This window comes from Gavia stellata, chromosome 20 (assembly GCF_030936135.1).
Source record: "Gavia stellata isolate bGavSte3 chromosome 20, bGavSte3.hap2, whole genome shotgun sequence".
Classification (NCBI taxonomy): domain Eukaryota; kingdom Metazoa; phylum Chordata; class Aves; order Gaviiformes; family Gaviidae; genus Gavia; species Gavia stellata.
In genome coordinates this window covers 4,384,255-4,401,853 of record NC_082613.1, presented here as the reverse complement: position 1 = coordinate 4,401,853, position 17,599 = coordinate 4,384,255, and the positions used below count along the sequence as shown (strand labels likewise).

At 45.3% G+C, this 17,599-nt stretch overlaps 1 protein-coding gene across 1 annotated transcript in view; it reads left to right on the top strand.

Annotated features, from left to right (window-relative positions):
* The window catches only part of CDH4 (cadherin 4), a 464,357-nt gene extending 448,309 nt beyond the window's left edge, over positions 1-16,048 (top strand). Inside the window, exons 11-16 of the mRNA XM_059827099.1 lie at positions 2,397-2,539; positions 6,319-6,552; positions 7,648-7,881; positions 12,026-12,165; positions 14,093-14,257; positions 15,842-16,048. Coding sequence (XP_059683082.1) covers positions 2,397-2,539; positions 6,319-6,552; positions 7,648-7,881; positions 12,026-12,165; positions 14,093-14,257; positions 15,842-16,048 — 1,123 coding nt within the window. The remainder of the gene's footprint in view (positions 1-2,396; positions 2,540-6,318; positions 6,553-7,647; positions 7,882-12,025; positions 12,166-14,092; positions 14,258-15,841) is intronic.
* The last annotated feature ends 1,551 nt before the right edge of the window (positions 16,049-17,599 follow it).

The following is a 17,599-nucleotide window of genomic DNA, read 5'->3' as shown; positions in this document are numbered from 1 at the left end:
TTCGCAACTATTTCAGCCTCCATCTGTGCAGACGGGAGATGCGTTTCCTGCTCTTGGATACTTCTACATCCACAGAAGTTTGTTTCTTTTTCACTCCCAATCTGTAAGGACCGCAGTATTTTTGGCAAAAACTGAGTATACGACGTGACTACAGCTGAGGCCACTTAAACTTACATCAGTTGTGACATTTCGTGTCAGGAAGAGTTTGAAATATTTCACCTGGCCCGGAGCTGTCTGGTCTAGAAAATGATAGTTTATTCACTGCCTCATCTTGTTGTCTTTAGACAGGTATTGCGACTTTTGAGGAGAGAGACCATCCTAACTAACAAGCCAGTTTTTCTTATATTCTTTTTGAAATACTGGCCCTTGAAGGGTCTTTATTTCCCTGACGTCTGTACCAAGGCTGGTTTTCAGGAGAGAGACGAGCTCATTTCTGATTGAATACTCCCTCTAACCTGGAGGTGGATGATCTGTAATCGAAACGAGCATCTGCTGTTTCTGGGAGAAGGACCGGCTCTGCTGAGCCATTCCTGTCATCACACAGTGCATGTGCAGGGTCTTCTAAGACTTTCTGTGAATATGAACAGCCAATTACTTGAGTTGTTTTTTCCTAGGGCTCCCAGGACGCACATTCTGTGTATCCACCAGCACTTTGCAAACCCAAGGACAATCTCTCTTACCCCCTTTTCATCAGGACAGCCCAATGCCAAGGCTTTGCAGGAAGCAGTGGGGTGGTGTTGGGGTCCTGTCTCTGTGAGCTATGCAAAGGATATTCTGTTTTTTCTTCACAGTTGGCATTGGTGAGTGAGGAAAAAAGATACCCAAAAAGCTAAGCCTACAGATCCATGATAAGCACTTTGCAGAGGGCTGATCCAACTGCTAGAGCCTTGCATACAGTTTTCAGTCTCTCTCTAAATAGTCTTTGATGAAATAGAGTTTTTACAAATAAAAGATAAGGAAGCAGGAGCATCTCCAGTAAGGCACAGCTTGGCATGGCCAATGTCACACCTCAAGTTATCCTCATTAGCCACAGACACATTCACAAAGCCAGCTTTGAAACTGGATCCCTGGTCATTTAGCAGAGAAAGGGCAGGAGACTCACAGCAGTGATATTAAAAAGAAATGAAAACATCCCAAAGAGCCTAGTTCCATGAAATGTAATTCTTTCCTTTGGCAGGGGCTTGTGCAGCTGTGTTGTTGCTTTTCTGCTCACATGGATTCACACAGCTCAAGTTTCACTTTGAGTTTCAGCTTCAAACAGCCCATTTCTGGAAAGGGATATTCACCAGAAGCCAGAAGTTCTCCCACCTGCATATCTAAATACATAAAATTGATATAAAACTATCAGCAGGTCTTGAGTTACGCGCGAAATAAGCTCAGCGTTTGTTTGCTTATTTCAGTAATTTATAGGTTGGCCATTTATTAGCTTCCCGTTTAGGTAACAAGGGTCCATCTCAACTCAAACCATACAAAATGGAGAGGTAGAAATCAAAAGCGACAAATAAAATAAAACCAAGAAAACAAGCAAGTGAAAAAGGTAAACAGAACATGTTGATCTGGAGAACATGGAAGAAGTTTGCCCAAAACAAACCGTGCACATAGCTGGCTGCACAGGACATGAACAGACTTGGGCCATGAGTTGATGGAGTAGGTGGGAGGTGAGTCTGCCATTGGGTCCTTCCAGCCCAGGGCACGCTGGGGACTGCCACGGGGACCTCCTTGTCGCTGCTCTTTTTGAACCTCCCACATGCATAGGATCATCTTACCTGCCATTTCAGGAACGTATAAATGTGTTTCAGGAGAGCAGACCTGAAACTGCTTCACCCTGGGGTCCATGCCTTAATACCGCTGTGAGTTCCCTTTATAGTGTCCCCAGGGCAATTGCTGCTGAAGATACGATTCTGATACAAAAGAGTGGCCTGAAAACTGCCATTCTTCCAGTGTGGTATTTCCCAAACTGTTGTTTATTAGCAATGGGCAGAAAACAGAAATATCCATGGCTTTAGAGCAAGAGCTATTTTAGGAAGGGCAGCATTAAGAGAAGGAGAGAGCAGGAATCCATCCTCTAATTCAGGCATACGAATGCAGTGGTCATTGCGGACCCCATTTCTCCTCGGCTGCAGAGACCCCGGCTATGTCCACTCCCAGCAGCAGGAAGCTGGCATGTAAGTGGCACTTAGTGGAAAGAAAAACCTTTAACATGAAAGAAATAGAAAAATTGAATAATGGTAGAGGTCAAAAACCAGATACTCAATTAGCGTTTTGTTTGTCAACAAAACCAGTTATCCAAAGGTCCTTTGAATCATGGGTCAGGAGTCCAGAAAAAACTTATTTCAAGCAATATTAAGGATATGTCAGTGAAAAGACTGCCATGTATTTATTTCCTTTCTCTGTAGATACTCTAAGCTGTCAGATCCTGCAAACTGGCTGAACATTAATGCCACAAATGGTCAGATCACTACTGCTGCTGTCCTTGATCGAGAGTCAGACTACATTAAGAATAATGTCTACGAGGCCACATTCTTGGCGGCTGACAACGGTGAGCCCAGGCTTCACATTGTTCATGCTTCAATAAGACTCTAATGTGATGCATTAAGAGAAATGATGCCCTGACAGAGTTGTCAGTATAAGTTATCTTTTTCCCAGGTTTTTATGGTCAAAAATGTGGAAGTGGGACGGGAAATTGCTGGAGTAAATTAAATGTGCACAGTATACGGACAGTGTTATTAAGGGAAAGGGAGGGCAAATGGAAAATCGATTTGGGGAGCTCAGTGTAGCGGTGTAGCCTGAACTTAAAAAAATATCAAAGGGATGTGCTCTCCAAGGGCTGCCAAACACAGCGGTCCTGGTAATCGTCCCACAGGCGCTGATCAGAGCGTTCAGGAAGTCTTCCATCAGGAAACCAGAAATAATTGTAGGGGATGGCAGGAGGGTATTAAAAATAAACCAGTCCATTGAACTGCTGTGGCTTTCATGAAAGGTGTCTGTCTGTCTGTCATCAGAGCTAATCTCTCTCTGTCCAGTACCATTTCTGAAATGGCCAGCCATCATCACAGTGTCTGGATGCTGGTGTACTTGATTATCAAAGTCGCTGAGGCCGGTACAGATCTTCTCACAGAGAAGTTCCGTTAAGGCTTGCTCGTCTCTACTCATTAAAGATCACACAGCACTCTTGGTCAAATTAGCCCTGTGAACCTCAGCGCTGGCCTCACTCAGGAGCAAGTGGTCCATTGCCGCTGCCCTGGATTTCTCTTCCTAGTTCTGATTAGGAGGGGTTGATGGTTTTTTTTGCTAACCATACCTACATGTAGCCACGCTGTTGTTCCATTCATCAGTTCCTCCAGTCAGAAAAGGCTCTGTGGAGGCTGCAGTAGCTTCCCTGGGCAAGGAGAGGGCCTTCCTCCCCCTCTCCCGCCCTCACCGTCCCCTGCAGGGTGCTGAGCGCTCACATCAAAGCAAAGCCAAGCTTCAGTATCAAAATTAAGTCTCGGCTTGGCTGTGAGCACCTAAATATATTGCTTGTATTGTGTAGGTGCTTTCAGGACAGTGTGTTAGCTCTTGTCATCCCTCAGGCTGAAGGGTGCCATGTCCATTATAAGCAGATACAGTGATGCTTGCAGGTCTAATGAAAACTTGCTTCCTCTGGGGTTTCAGGCTTCACTTCGGTCGTTGCATCCTGGGTCACAGGGGCAAGGCAAACTCATGGAAGAGCTTCCATGCTGAGTAGCAGTACCAAGAAGCAAATTTTGCCCCTTCTTTGTGCCATCAATGGTAGGACTGGTGTGGTCCCACAGCCCCATCCTAAGCTTCCCCTCTGTGAAGGCAGCCAGGGCAGTGAAATCCAAAATAATCTCAAGGGCATCATCTGCAAGACCTGCAGGGCAAAACAGGTCAAATGAGTTGGCCGAAGCTATTCACAAAAGCAGTGGTAGAGCTTGAACCCGTCAAACTAATCCTCACCATCTGACCTTGCAAATCCCGGGCACTTAGTACAACGTGATTTGGAGTTAACCCCTTTCCTTGGCTTCGGTGCTGATGCTGCAGTGCATCAGCACCTCCACATCCATCATTCAGCAGCTCAGAAAGTGAGGACCTAGATAAATCTCTTTATTCTGAAAAATTAATCTATCACTGGTATATCGCAGCCATTAAAATGCATATAAAGCAACACCTTATTTAAAATTCTGTCTAGAGTGCTTAGGGTAACAGCTGAAGTTTCATCTAGGCTAATAGACTCTTTCCACATTTCTCCCAAGTTCCAGGTTCTCTGGCATCACATACTTATCAAAGAAAGGCTTTGGGTTAGGGGTTTTGGTGTGGATTTTTCTTTCTTTCTTGAAGAAGCAGCAGCATCTTGTTTCCTTGAAGTTCGTTTTGCTGTTTTCAGTATATGACAAAGAAGTTGTTTAGCCAAACACTCCTTGGATATGCTCTCTTTCTCTCCCTGGGCTACAGGGCAGAGATACTCACCTTAAGAGTCTTGGCTGCAGTGTAAGGGGGGAAAAAGGGGAATCCTAATCAACAGCATATTTTTAGCCCTGTTTCCCAGGAGAGAGAGGCTCTTGGATCACACTGTGTCTACACAAGTGTGGAGCCTGGCACTATGAAAAAGGCAATGATGGAGAATGTAACAGTTAAATGTAGATGTAGCAGTTGTATACTCATCTTTCTTTTGAAATACTGTCATTAGTATTTCAATCTTAATTTCAGGGAGTGGACCATCTTCTCCACTGGAGTCAGTGGTGCTATGGTAGTCCTCATCTCTTGAGCAAGAAGTCCAAGGATCCTTTGTAGTACATCAATACCTGCTCTCTCCACGTCCTTGCTCTCTCCCCATAAGACAGCTGAAATAATTTGAAATGTTCCATGGTTTGTAGTACTTGGACTTTAAAAAATTGTTTATTTTTCATTTCTCCTGAGACTGCTCCAGAACTGCACTCAGGAGCACAAAGAACCAAAAATGCCAGGAACCATTCGCCCAACAATACCCAACAGCCCTACAAAACCACATTTGTATGCGCAGCAATTGCAGGTTATTTCAGCCATATGCCATTTAGTGCCTCTCAGGACTGCTAGTTTGCGTTCAGTCTGTCTCAGAGGTTAGAGTGTGGGCCTTGCATTCATCCCAGAAGATATTCTGGGTAACGTGAAAACAGTGAAATCTTTGCATGGTCCCGAAAGTCAGTTTTCGTGTTCAGCCTCAGTATCCTGATGGGCTGTCTGTCTCTCCAGAAACTTTCAAGGCTGATCAAAGACATTGTTTTAGAGGGAGACCTACCCCGTGCTTAGTAGATGAAAGGATGAGATCAATGATTGAAGAGCTTACGTAGGAACCATGAAAGAAGGATTTTCAGGGCTCCTTCAGAGTTTTCAAGGCTCCCTTGAAAAATGGAGCAGAAATGAGAAAGGAATGTAGGAAGCAAAGTCCGTGGAAGCAGAAGCAACATTTGAAAGCCTAGTGGGGAAGTGATTTGTGTAGCTTTATATCCAGCACTGAGAGCAAGAGCCAGGACTGAAAACGCAAACTTTAAAAAGAATTGCCTAAGCAACACTGCCTGAGAAGGGAGGCGGTGGGCAGGCCAACACGGAACTGCCACGTGTATGTGTGGGGAGAGAAATTAAAAATACTGTGCCATTTCTGGGAAGGCTGTTTGCTCTTTCCAGGGCAGGTATTACTTTCTGTTAAGTGGTCATTAGTCAGACAAATGTGGCTCTTCATCAATAAGGGGCTGGAGGACCGAGACTGCTGTGCTGCGGCATCCCTGCTGGTTGGGACAAATGTAGAAAGGATGAAGAACTGTATATTGGAACATATTGCTGCTGTCATGGGTTAGTAGCATCACACAACATGTTTGGTGATGGTTAGCTCATACCGCCTGACCAACAGATTACACTACTTACTTTTTTTTCCCTCCAAGCCCTCTTCTTCCTCGTGTTAGCTATCTTTCTAATGGTTTTTCCTCTTCAAAACAGCCATTACCAAAATTTGCACTAGCAGCTTGGCATCACCGCCTTGTATTTTTAGAGTTTGACTAAGTACATTGCTGTAGGCTACAAATCTGCAGAACTCAACCTCCATGTTCTGCAGGAGTGAAAACCAGCAACGTTAGGAGGCTTGGGGAAGTTTTAATAATACCTCTTAAAGCAAGGGACCATGAAAGTGCAGTATGTCCCTGATAACGTCCAAGGAGGGAGGGTGAAAATCCTGGTTTATTAAAATTGGAAGGCAGAGAGGGGTCTGGTCCACAGTGTTGGCATTCCCGCTGCTTCTCGAGTGATGGTCATCGGTCCATGTTCGGCTCTGCCTCTCCCGTTCAGGTATACCCCCCGCAAGCGGTACTGGCACTCTGCAGATCTACCTAATCGACATCAACGATAATGCTCCTGAGCTCCTGCCAAAGGAGGCACAGATCTGTGAAAAGCCAAACCTGAATGTCATCAACATAACAGCCGCGGATGCTGACATCGATCCAAACATTGGGCCCTTTGTCTTCGAGCTGCCAAGTGTGCCATCTGCAGTGAAGAAGAACTGGACCATAACACGGCTGAATGGTAAATGGGGCAGGCAATCCTGAGGACATTTGGACTCTGATTCACTAATGAGGCCACGTGCGGTTTCAAACTTCCAAACTTTCCTACTTTTTTATCTGATTTTTATTTTTTAAAGCACATTATGGCTGACATTATAGACAAGATAGTTAATCAGAAATGATTTGTATCAGACCTGCAGCATAACTCTAAGAGTCTTGGCACTTGGCTTTTTTTAATGCAGTTCATAATTATGAACAGTTATCAGTAGTGAACAGAGTATAAATCATCCATAATGGCCAAGGGGAAAAAAGCTATTATCAGTCTTCCTTATGTTCCAGAGTAATTGTCATAAGCCACAATCAGGATCAATGTTCATTTCTCTGACCATAATTGCATAAAGGCAGCCTTTTAATTTACCATGGAACCAGGAGGGCTAGGTAAGTGTGAAGATTACCAGGATGTGAAGGATTTTTATATTGCGGCATGCAACCACAAATGGCCCTAATTGCTCCTTTTATGGGTAGTTTCAGCAGAGGATGGAAAATATCATGGAGCCATGGGCTGGTTTTGGCTTCCAAGCTGGTCCCTCTCGCTGAGGTCTGGCACCCTCTGCCAGGCCAGGGGCAACGGCTTGCGCCCTCGCAGCGCGGGGCTCAGTCCCCCAGCTCTTGTATCGCAATGGGAGGGAACACAAGAAGGATTGCCTGGCTGAGCATGTCATCGACGGGCAACGGGCTTCCCAAAAACCCTGAGGTGGGAGAGTGGGCGAGCACAGAGCCCGCACAGTGGCCAGGGACAGCCCAGACCCAGGGAGCATCATCCATGCTTTAGTGTTTGCATTCATGCCATTTTAAACACATGCAACTGAATTTGCTAACGGCATCATGGTAGATTAGCGCAACAGTGAAAACACACAGTATTTTGCAAAACACGGGCTGATTGTTGACCAAACTGTTAGGGCAGAAGTCTGAAGCTGTCCTGCCCAGGTGTGTTGTTGATAGCCTCTTCTTCAGGACTCAGAAGACTGCTCTGGCAGAGGAGCCCTGCCTGTACCAGTGTGGCTGCAAGGCTCTACCGGAGTGTCTGTCATCTGTCTGTCTGTCTTGGTCTCTCCAGGCGATTACGCCCAGCTTAGTTTACGAATCATGTACCTGGAAGCGGGTGTGTATGATGTGCCAATCATCGTGACGGACTCAGGAAACCCTCCCTTGTACAACACATCCATCATCAAAGTGAAGGTGTGCCCATGCGATGAGAACGGCGACTGCACCACCATCGGGGCGGTGGCTGCAGCGGGGCTGGGCACGGGTGCCATCATCGCCATCTTGATCTGCATCATCATTTTACTAAGTAAGTACCGCAGGGGCTGACGCTGCTGGGAGACATCATGTTTCCCATCCTGTTCCCTGTTACCCCATTTCTATATGTGGTATTTTTCAAGGGCCATGCAAGCTCCGTGCAAAGAACAGAGCCGTGAGCTTTGGGCTGCAGCGGGTGGTTCACACATCTGCATTCAAACCTCCTTCACTGCAGTGTCAGCAAAACGAGCTAGAGTACTCTCTGTGTGCATCGGACTTTTCTTTCTAAGATTCCAGTAGCTTTACAAACATCATTACACCTGACAACGTCTTGTAGGTAGTGAGTGCGATACGATTCTCCACATTTTGCAGGAAAAAGTTGAAGGATTTACCCAAAATCCTGTGGCAGGCTCCCCCATAGCTCTCAGGTCCCTGGCTGGCTGCGGATATACTGGTTCCCAGTACCAGATGCACTGGTTATGAGAGTCTGGCTAGTCCCTGCCAGACCCGGTGCATAGCTGGAGTTTTCTGGTTGTTCAAAGGAAAAGAAGAATGGTAGTTACTCCCATTGCTTGTAAAATGACAACAGATTGGAGAGTCGTGGTGGATTGTGAGTGTTTTTAGAGGAAGGATGCCCAGTTTGTCAGGAGCACTGGAGGGTGCATCCCAGAGAAGGGCTGTCCATCCCTTTGCTCGAGGCAAAGCCATCCCTTTTGCCCAGCAACGCTGTTAGACTTGGGCTTTCATGAGCATTACCAATAACCATGTGTGCACACACTTAAAAATAAAAATGATATCATTATAACTTCAAGCAGGAGTTGGCACAGTAGGAATAGATAAAAATGAGCGCTGAAATGAACAATGAGGTAAATATTCATCAAGAAACACAGGATGAAACCATGGGACTCCCATTAAAGCTAATGGGAGTTATGGTGCTAAATCACATTTAATATTTACCCCCAATGTGTTTAAACAGAGAGCAGACAGAGCGACGTATGCTACAAATGTCACCTAATGTGGATGCGATATGGTACATTAAGAGAATGGGTCATCTCTGGGCAAACATCCACCCTCCTGGGCCAGCGATGGGAATATATTGTTGTATAATTGATTTACCGTATCAGTCTGGAGAGCGAGCAAGAAGACCGAGTGTTTGTGGCCCTGCAGTCCCCGCTCCTCACCCAGCCCTTCTGAGCCGGTGGAAGCATCCCCATGCATAGCCAGGATGTGCAATTTCTGTCCTTCACTGCGTGTGGGGTCCCAGCAGCAAAATGTTTTAGTCTGGTCCCTTCGGCAAGGGCATTTGGTGCGAATGCACCCCAGCTGCGCACCCAGAAGACGACTGGTGTTCCTCGGTCCCGTCACGCGTGGTACGCTGGGGCGTGCAGGCGTGCTGCTGCCGGGGGGCTAAAAGTTTGCACTGGAAGCCACAGAGGTGATAAAACACAGGACTTCTTTTTGCTGCTTTCGTATAAATCCAGTGCTAAAATATGATTTAAACAGTTGAAAATCCTATTGACTGAAATTAACTTCTGCTGAAGGACATTTGATGTAAGAGATTCCTCTTTTCATTTTCAGATACATTATCCCATTTTAAATTATGGTTTTTATTACAAAAGCTTATTTTTACATTCATTGTAATTCTAATTGACTTTTTTTTATCTTCAAGAGCTGCAAAGCACTGTATCAGTGATGAAAAATGTAATTTGCGATGAGCAGTTTTCCAGTTACATCCTTCCAGTGTTTTGCCTCCTTTCTGTCTGTTTTATATCGTGACCTCTGAACAATAGCCTGGAAAAAGGCAGATGCAGGATTTTTTGTGCTATTTGTCCATTTTAGAGTCAGCAGGTCAAAGTTTGATGGCTTTAAAAGGAAGAAGCAGCAAGGGGACAGACCTGAGGTTGCGCAGGTGAAGGAGGTTTCTGGCTTTACCTTCGCTCAAAGGTTTTTTCTTCTTCCTGATACCTGATGTATTAGCTGCACGAATAACACATTTAGAAGAGCAATGTAATAAAAAATTGTGAAGGGTGAAGACAATAGATTTCAAGGAAAACTACATGCAGAGTGAAAATGGGTCTAACAGCAGTAATAGCACTTCCCATTCTGCAGAGTGAATAAAAGGAAGGAGAGTGCACTACATCCGCTATTGACACTTTGAAGGTCTTTTTTTTTCAAGGTAGCTGTAAAGGCGTTAATGGCACAGTTTTTTCCACAAGTGCATGAAAAAGTAGCGTTTAAAAAAAAAAGGAAAGAAAAAGATAAACCCTGGTAACCATTATAATATTGTCTTTCTGGACTAGGCAGGTATCTTGTTGTGAGAGACTTGAAAAGGAACAAGGAGAAAAGGACTTCAATAGTCTGCTAAATAGCTGAGGTTTTATATTGCAGATAAGAGTTACATTTTCTTTCCTTTTCTTTTTTCTCTCTTGAATAGATCTGGGATAAGCATTAAAGAAATGCTGAACTATCTGAAAACAATTCTGTTAGCTGGCAGGCAGGGATGGCAGCCAATTGGCACACAATGGCAGTAATTAGCTGTCCGGTCCTCTTCTGCTCACTTCACTGAATTCCTGTTGGGTATAAACGCTTTGGTGCTGGGAGGAAAAACTCAGATCCTCCTAACCACCTCCCCACGCAGTGGGGCTGCAGGCTGGGCTGCCCACCCGTGTCCCCAGGGTCTGGTCTGTTCTCCATCCTTGCCCTCGGTGAAGTGACGCCAAGGCTCCATGAAGAGGCAAAGGGAAAGAAAACCCTGCAAAGTGTGAGACAGTGGGGAACAGCAGTTGCTTCTTCTCCTTATGCAGCTGAAAAACACAAAGAGAGTTTGGGATCTTACATCCTGCCTGGGGTCGGTTGTGTTGGCTGCATTGTTTTGGCATGGTCAAGGGTTGACCTAAGTGAAGTGAACCTGGGCCACACGTTCCCACCTCCGCTGTCCATCCATCTCTCCCTTCTCCTGCAGATTGGCCCCGTCACAGCTTCCTGTGTGGCTCGCCTGGAGAAGGGAGGGAAAGCAGACACAGGGAGGTGTAACTGCATCAGCTGCTCAGGCTCAATTCATTTTTGATGGCATTATTTGCAGCTACTGAGAACGAAAGTGAAAACTAACATATTAACAGGTTCTTGAAGAAGACAAGATCTGGTTGCCTTATGTTAGTGGAGGCTTAAGTTCCCAGAGCAACTTCCATGTGGTATGTCACAGGGAGCACACAGCCTCTGGGACGTGGGTGGCCCTTTGAAGAAGGAGGTTGTGGAGCAGCGTTCCCTTTGGGTAAAGTTGTTTAAGTGGGGGAAAATTTCTCATGATTCAAGAACTGTTCAGCTCTCTCTGTTACTTTACTGAGAGAGATAAACCAGCATGTAGATGCTGATGCCTGAGGAGGTTGGCTGTGTGCTACCAGATTTGCTCTCCCTTGTTCTGCAAAGCTAGCCCTGCTCTCTGAAAGGATTTCAAATCATCTTAGATCTGCTTTGCAAGTCGATGGCCAAATGCGTATGCTAATGTCCTAGCTAATGTGATCTTGCAAGTGTAGAAAGCCTCCCTCACTCACCAAAAAAGAGTATAAGTGAGCCCAAATCAGATTATGTGTCCCAGTATTACCCACCCTCCCCAAACCAGTCTTGCGTGGCATACTGCAGACAACAGCAAAATGACTGCCATGGCCAGGGCTCGCGGCCTGAACAGGCATCGCTGTGTCACGCTGGCGGAACAGCCGCTCCTGCAAAGGTGCTGGTCATCTGTACCTCTTTGCTTCTCAGCACCTCTGCAGCTCTCTTTCCTCCACCTTTATTTTATGCCCCTGAATAAAATAAAAGTGGAAATCTAATCCTGAAAATTCAGGATTTAGATCAAATATTTTCAGAAAGTGTCAGTTTTCACACTTTCTGTTTGCTTTTCCTTTGATTGTGTGTTTGACTTCTGATAAACATCAGCTCAGTCAGCATTCGTGATGGATCTTAAAGAAACGTTTGTGATGGAGGCCTGTCACAGTATTTACAGCTCTCACTGATATCTCCCTTAGAAATTAGAACATGCAATAGGATAAAATTTCATTCCTCTTACTAGCAACCAGTGAGGTTCTCCATGGTGGAGGAGGGCAGATGAAGTGTTAGGACACGCCACCACACTCTGACACACGCAGCTTGGCCTCGCGCCGTGTGAGATCCCGGCTCACCCCGCTTCTTCTCCGTTACAGCCATGGTTCTGCTGTTCGTGGTGTGGATGAAACGCCGGGAGAAGGAGCGCCACACCAAGCAGCTCCTGATCGACCCCGAGGACGATGTCAGGGACAATATTCTGAAGTATGATGAAGAGGGAGGTGGAGAGGAAGACCAGGTGAGAAGAGCCCACAGGTTGTGGCCAAGGAGCCAATGTGCAATCTATACTCTCAAAAAGGCAGAAACCACATCATTTTCACTAAAGTACTTGCAAAGGGTTGTGTTCGCCCTTGTTTATGCCCAGGCAGCTTTATTGGCTTCCCCAGTGTGGCATGGACATCGGTGAGAGCCAGATTAGGACCAGCGTGTCACCGGGACGCTCTCCTGTGCAAACAGGACCGTGCAGGGAGGCCGGTGCTACGTGGATTTTGCTACCCCCTAGGCCAGCTTCATGGGGAGGGACTATAAATCAATCTACTGACACTTGTGTTCAAACAATATTTCTGCTATTTCGCTCATTAAAATTGTGTATTTTACCATTCCCCATCAGAAACCTTAGTAAAACCAGCTAGCAGCTACCACCCTCTCCCAGAACTGTGGCTGCAGGCACTTGCCGTGGCTTGCTTGAGCCTAGAGCTTCTGTGGGCTTTCTCTGCATTTACTTAATCGTCTCTAATGTGCCTTTAATTTCTTTTAATTTCTGGGCATGGTTTGTGAGAAATGTCTAAATACATTTGGGGATTTTCTTTTTCACCGCAAAGCGTACAGTGGCAAAGCTTTGCTTGGTGACAGAGCCCTAAGCCACAGTCTGCCTGAATGCGTCAACTCTTTTATGCAGTGGCTTCTTCTTACAGACACCAATGCTGATGTTGCATGAAAACTTCCCTGGCCTGCACTCCTGGGATGTGCTGTCCCTCTGCTACAGATGTATTTCCTCAGCTAAAATAGTGAAGTTTTGTCTCTCATGTTTAAGTCGCTGTTTTTTTATTCCTACCTAACACAAGTAAAGAGCCCATGATGCTCTCAAATTATGTGACTCTGCATCATATAATGGCTTTATTCTTGCTTGCTTAAATGGACTGCATGGTTCATGCGTCTGAGCAGAGGCTGCTGTGCGCCTGGTTGGTGTCAGTGAGTCCGAAGGTCCATGGTTGGGGCTGGTGCTTTAGGAGTAGAAAAACCACTGCAGCACGTCCCGCCGTGGAGGTCCCGGTGGCGTCCGACAGCGAGCGGGGGAGCCTGGCGAGAGCCACCGCCGGGGAGCCGAGGCAGGGACTTTGCCCAAAACTTGTGAAGCTCTTATTCAATGGAAAAATCCTTGCAATTAGCATTTCTTTTTTCTTGTCACTGACAAGTTATTAATAAATATTGCTCCTGGAGATTCAATCATCCCTATCTGAGCACAAGAATAGTTTTACCGGTAGAACAAAGTACTGTTACAAGCAGTCAAACTGGCTGAAGTATCTGGTTTCAGGCAACTACACTGTAGGCTTAAATATTTTAGAAAGGATTCGTTAAAAATAACAGCAAAGGAAGAGCAGCAAAACACCATTACCTACATGAATACATTTTTAATGAAATATTACCTGGTTCTCATTCCATGATAGAAACCTATTCTGTTGGGATTTTTCACGAGCGGAAAGAACATAATTACTTTGAAAGGCCTGCATGCATAAATGCAATACACATTTTAATGTTTTTATTTCTGTGCAAATGCAATTGCAAGAATACATCTACCAACGTTGTGTCTTTACATTCTATTATGTATTTCATCAAAAAGTTATGCACATACCTATGCACATGCAAACCAAAGCCAATTTTTTTATCCCAAAGATTTAGGCACCATGTAAAATATTCAGAAAGTATTTAAATATTTGATTTAACTTCTTTTTTAAGATCTTAGGAGGTCAATTGTATGAGCTACTCAGAGGTCAGGTTCATCTGTAATTTAGATAGTTAGAGGTGCTACATACCCAGGGATAAGATTTGCCATCGAACTTCAGCTGAAATAGGATTAGACCCCGCGTCTTGTTTGTACATTGGGTGAGTAGACGATCTGAACGAAAAGCTCTTGGTTTCACTCTGTGCCTTCCCATTTGTCACAGGATTACGATTTAAGCCAGCTCCAGCAGCCAGAGACCATGGATCACGTGCTGAACAAGACACCTGGAGTCAGAAGGGTGGATGAAAGACCTATTGGTGCTGAACCACAGTATCCTATAAGACCAGTAATCCCACATCCAGGGGATATTGGTGACTTTATTAATGAGGTATGTTCTGTAGGGTGTCCTGTGTCACATCTTAAAAGCTTGAGCAGCCAGCAGCATCAGCTATGCAACGTTTTCCTGGCTGCACGGACCAAGTGATGCTATTACTCACATGAGGAGTCTGATCAAAGCCAGGGGAACGATTGGCATGAGGAAGGGATGCAGGACTTAGCCTAATAAAGGCACCGAGCCTGTAAAAAGCCGAAGTGCAAACAAAAAGCCTAAGATTTCTGGCTCGTGGATATCACAAACACAACACTTTTCAGCATCTGGGCAGTATAACCTGATCCTGCTCTCTCTTGGAGTACTATGAATATTGCAGTTGCGGTCAGTAAAATCATTGTCCGGACATGCACAAAGGAGTGCCGTGGGGGAGGCAGTGGGAAGGCATCTGCGTGGTTTGCCGAAAGCCGACGGAGCCATTTGTGGCTCCTGGACTTGTAATTATTTCACCAGTCTTTGTCTTCCCCCAGTAAGCTCTATTTGGTCTAAAACCTCAAAGAGTTTGCAGAACAGAGAGATTCATCTCAGATCAGAGAGGGTTTCTTTATGTTATGTTAGATTACCGCTCCTTTATCTGCTTGTACAAATATCTATCCATTTAGCATTTCTTACCTCATTTTTAGTTTTGAGTGATTGAGTGGTTACAAACCAATCAATGCATTATTTCCTCCGAGACAAAACACACTATCCATTTCCTAAGTCAGAAAAATAAATGTTATAGCAATTTAATTCTATTATTATATCCATTTCCTGCTGCACTTTTTCTTGTATTCATCATTAAAATCTCTTCTTCCTTTGTTCCTGCCCATCCTTCACACACACATTTACACACATCCATGGACGTGAAGACTCACTCTTACACACACTTCAGCTGCTACTCACTGCAGTAAAACCTGCTCCATCTCCCCACGCCGAGACTGGGGTTTCCCAAGGTGTGAGTGCAGAATATTTTGCTTTGTCTCAGGTCTATTCCACGAGGCTTCTCCTGACGCTGGGCTACAGCAAAGCAATTCTTTTTCTCCATATCCCAAGGCCATTTTTGTGGCCTGCTTACACTGCTGCCCACAATCCACACAACAGCAATGCTTCCCAACACTCTGCCCAGGATTTCACACCCCAAGTCTCTCCTAATCGCAGAGGAAAGGGCGTATTTTGCTAAGAGTGATTTTTTTTTTTTCCCCTAAAGGAATCAAAATCATCAAAGTGGTGGTTACTGGTAGGAGAGGAAGGGTGCTGCTGCTTTCAGCAGCCAAGCTGGAAATCTTAACAGGCAACCCCAGAAAGGGCACGCTGTCCAGAACTGAGAGCTTTCCACATCCAGGGCTGGATCCTTGGAAACAACTCCCCTCCCACTCCACCCGGCTCTTTTACAGAGGCGCTGGGAGTTGGTGAATCTTCTGCTGGGGGCAGCCGGGCATGAGGAAGCCCCAGGACCCTCATTTTCTCCCATCTTCCCTCTTTCAGCTTTGCTGCAGGGATCCCAAGCATGCCACCAGCCCAGACCCTCACCCAAACACCCTTCCTTAGCACCATCACCCTAAAACCCCTTGGCGGGTATTAACGCCGTGTGTTTGCCCCCCCAAGGGCCTGCGTGCAGCGGACAACGACCCCACGGCCCCCCCCTACGATTCCCTGCTCGTCTTCGACTACGAGGGCAGCGGCTCCACCGCCGGCTCCGTCAGCTCCCTCAACTCCTCCAGCTCCGGGGACCAGGACTACGACTACCTTAACGACTGGGGGCCCAGGTTCAAGAAACTGGCGGACATGTATGGGGGAGGCGAGGAAGATTAAACTGACCTCACATTATTTAAAATAAAAAAAAAAAGAAGTAAAAAAAAACAATTTAAAAAAAAAAACAAACCCACAGACAACAACATTAACAAAAAGAGCCGATGCAGAAGCAAGAACTGTACAGATGTGGCAGCTTTTTTAATTAATATCCCCTGCTGACTGTATTGTTATTTTTAGTGGTGATATAGGAGGTTTCTTTTTTTTTTTCCTTTTTTTTTCCTTTCCAGTTTCTTTTTTTAGAATATTGAGCTGTCTCGCATGAACACTTGTCTCTGCTGCAGGTTTTTTTTCGTTGGTTTGGTTTGGTTTTTTAATGTCAGCTGGGATATTGCTCGTTTATCTGCTTTATGACTAAAGAGAGTGAAAGGCACTCTGTCTTAACTTGAATTTCTTAGAACAGAAGCACTGTTTTTAAAATATATATATATATATATTTGAAAGTGCCTTTTGGTGCATGTATCAGATTCCCTTCAATCTCAGGAGTGATGAAAACAAACATACAACCATCCTGGGCAGCACTCCCTGTGACCCTAGGCCAGTTCTAGCTGGGAAGGAGTTAACAAAAAGGAACTGTGGAGATTGTTTCTTTTTTGCCTTTTTTTTTTTTTAAGGGGGTGACTCATTCCGGGGTGGAAGAGGATGGGGGGTCGGGGTTGGGGGAGAGATGTTTTGAGTCAAAATCTTAACAGCCATCTTTAAGCCTCAGCAGGTGGTGAACTAGTCATCATGTTGTATATAATTCAGTGTTACCAGATGCAAAATACCGACTGGGGGCTCTGCTGTCACCTGGTCACACTCAATGTAGCTGCATAGAACTATAGCGTTGATAAAGCCTTTGGTTATTGCAACAGAAATCTCCGACAGCCCTTGCCTAAACCCGACAAAGTAAATCATGAAATGACCAAAGGCCCGTTTGTTTGTTTTCATGCTATCGGTGTGTTTTGGCTCCCACGACCTCTTCAGTGATGTAAATACTAGCTGGGTTAGGTGGCGGTGTCCCGCATCTCCGAGGACGCCCGCTAGCACGAAAGCCGACGCTGTTTCCCTCGCGTAAGGGCAGGGGTTTGTGCAGCGGCTGCGCTCGAGGCCGGGGCAGTGCTAAGGGCAGGAAGAGTTTATCAGCACTTTTGCCATCCGTAAGTATGAAGTTAGTCTAGTACAATATTAATGCCTTGGAGCATTAGTAGCCAAAGCTCAACAACATCGTGTAACTCAGCTAATGTGTGTCCTTTCTCTTTGATGGGTAGGCGCTGCTATCTGTAGTAAATGTTTTTTTTTGGAGAAGAAGTGCAACGAAGGCCTATTAAGTATCTTGTGGTTAATATGCTCAAGCATTGCCAAGTAAGCAAGAGGTTTTGCAGCATCCAGGCGTAATTCAACATCAGTATTATAAATGGTAGCATACTACCTAGTTTATATGTAGGGTCAGTTTAACCAATAACAAATAGTTATTAGCTTTTTATATTACGTTTTTCCTTTACTGATTTGGACTAGTGGGTTTATGTCTAATGTTTGTAAAATGATTTAGACTGCATGGATGTGTAATATAAA